This window comes from Aphanomyces invadans (genome assembly GCF_000520115.1).
Source record: "Aphanomyces invadans strain NJM9701 unplaced genomic scaffold supercont1.24, whole genome shotgun sequence".
NCBI lineage: Eukaryota > Oomycota > Saprolegniomycetes > Saprolegniales > Verrucalvaceae > Aphanomyces > Aphanomyces invadans.
This window is the reverse complement of record NW_008580169.1, coordinates 96263-97756: the sequence shown is the minus strand read 5'-3', so window position 1 is coordinate 97756 and position 1494 is coordinate 96263. Positions and strand designations below refer to the sequence as shown.

At 49.6% G+C, this 1494-nt stretch overlaps 1 protein-coding gene across 1 annotated transcript; it reads left to right on the top strand.

Annotated features, from left to right (window-relative positions):
- Positions 1–808: 808 nt before the first annotated feature.
- H310_10028 (hypothetical protein) lies at positions 809–1273 on the top strand (the record flags this gene model as incomplete). Its single annotated transcript, XM_008876266.1, has 3 exons — positions 809–854; positions 905–1152; positions 1250–1273. The coding sequence occupies 3 exons, from the start codon at positions 809–811 to the stop codon at positions 1271–1273; spliced, it is 318 nt and encodes a 105-aa protein (XP_008874488.1).
- Between the last annotated feature and the right edge of the window lie 221 nt (positions 1274–1494).

Below are 1494 nucleotides of genomic sequence, written 5' to 3'. Positions count from 1 at the left end.
GCCGACAACGTACCCACAGCGCGATGGTACAAGTTCGATTTGAAAGCCACGACATATGAACCCGCACGCTAGCAAGGGGATATACAGTTTGGCAACGGTTGCAAATTCGCACCACGACCACAAAGCAACCTGAGTCATTCCTCGGTATCGCGGGTTCAACAAGAGCTACTGCACGGGGTGCTCCTCGCTGGGCAAGTGACGTCGATGCATAATCTGGGCCAGATCCGCCATTGCAACCTGTACTGCTCGATCGGGGCCGTTCTACGTCCGCGGGGCCTTCGCCATCATGCTTGACCTCGTCGCGAATGTCGTGGGTGTGCTCGTGATGGACTACGCCGTCCTGTTCAGGTTTAGGCACAACTTGACCATGAACAGCCTCGGCGTGTATCATGCGCGAGTTTGTGTTGGACTTCATGGTCAAATCAAATGACAGCTCGGATATCAAGGCAAAGCGCGCGGTCTGAGAACGCTGCAATGGCATCTGACGTGGTTTGGGCTACCGGAAAAGGACCTAAGTTACGAAAAATTTGGTGGGAGCACACATCCATTGCAGCCACGCACAACGCAGAACGCTGTAGCGTGCGATAGAATTGTTCTTGGTTGACTCCTTGCGACACCAACTAAGAGCCTGGTCGCTGAATACATTCCAGCTTTTTGATATTCAGGCTGGGACAAAATCAATTTGATTGGTCAATATATCCGAAATCCGCATAATGTTCCTGCTTGACAATTTGGGTTGAGGCAGGGATGTGGCGTTCCTGCCCTGTACCAGCCATTCCTCGTTTACAGTCAATTTGCAGACTGACCCATGAGTGATGACGACGACACTCACACGCATGATGTAGAAACCCATGGTATTCACTACAATGTCTACGTTCAACGTATGCTGACACTCAGTACATAGCGCAACTAACGCCAAAGGCCAAGAAGGCCAGACGCGCAAAGCGCACGTCGGTCGACACCCCAAAGCGAGGCTCCCTTTGGGATGACGAGAGTGTCCATGAATTGTTCCGACTTCGGTGCAAGTCGCAGTTGGCCAAGCGTTTCGACTCGAAAAACAACGCCGAGAAGAAGGCGGCGTATGTTATGCTGGCGGTGGAGTTGAGCATGTCGACGGAGAAAGAGTTTTCCGTTGCTCAAGTACAAGACAAGGTAAGTTGTTGTATCTGTATAAACTCCCATTTTTTTTCGCTCTATAGTTCTTGAAAGTGAAGGCCGCTTGGGCATTGACGAAACCTTGGAGTCCCAGCAAGACTGGCAATGGTCCAGCTAGTGCATTGCCACTGCAGTACGACATTATGATGGAATTTTGGAGCGACAAAAAAGGCTTCCACCGAGAGTCATTGATGTCAACGGACGAAGCATTGGTCGCGCACAGTAAAACTCTTGATGGTATATCACGATATATATGTATTTTTGTGTTTATTGCAATGGAAATACTTTAGTTGACATGTCAGTTGCGAAGCCATATCACATGGCACAGTATTCAAAATG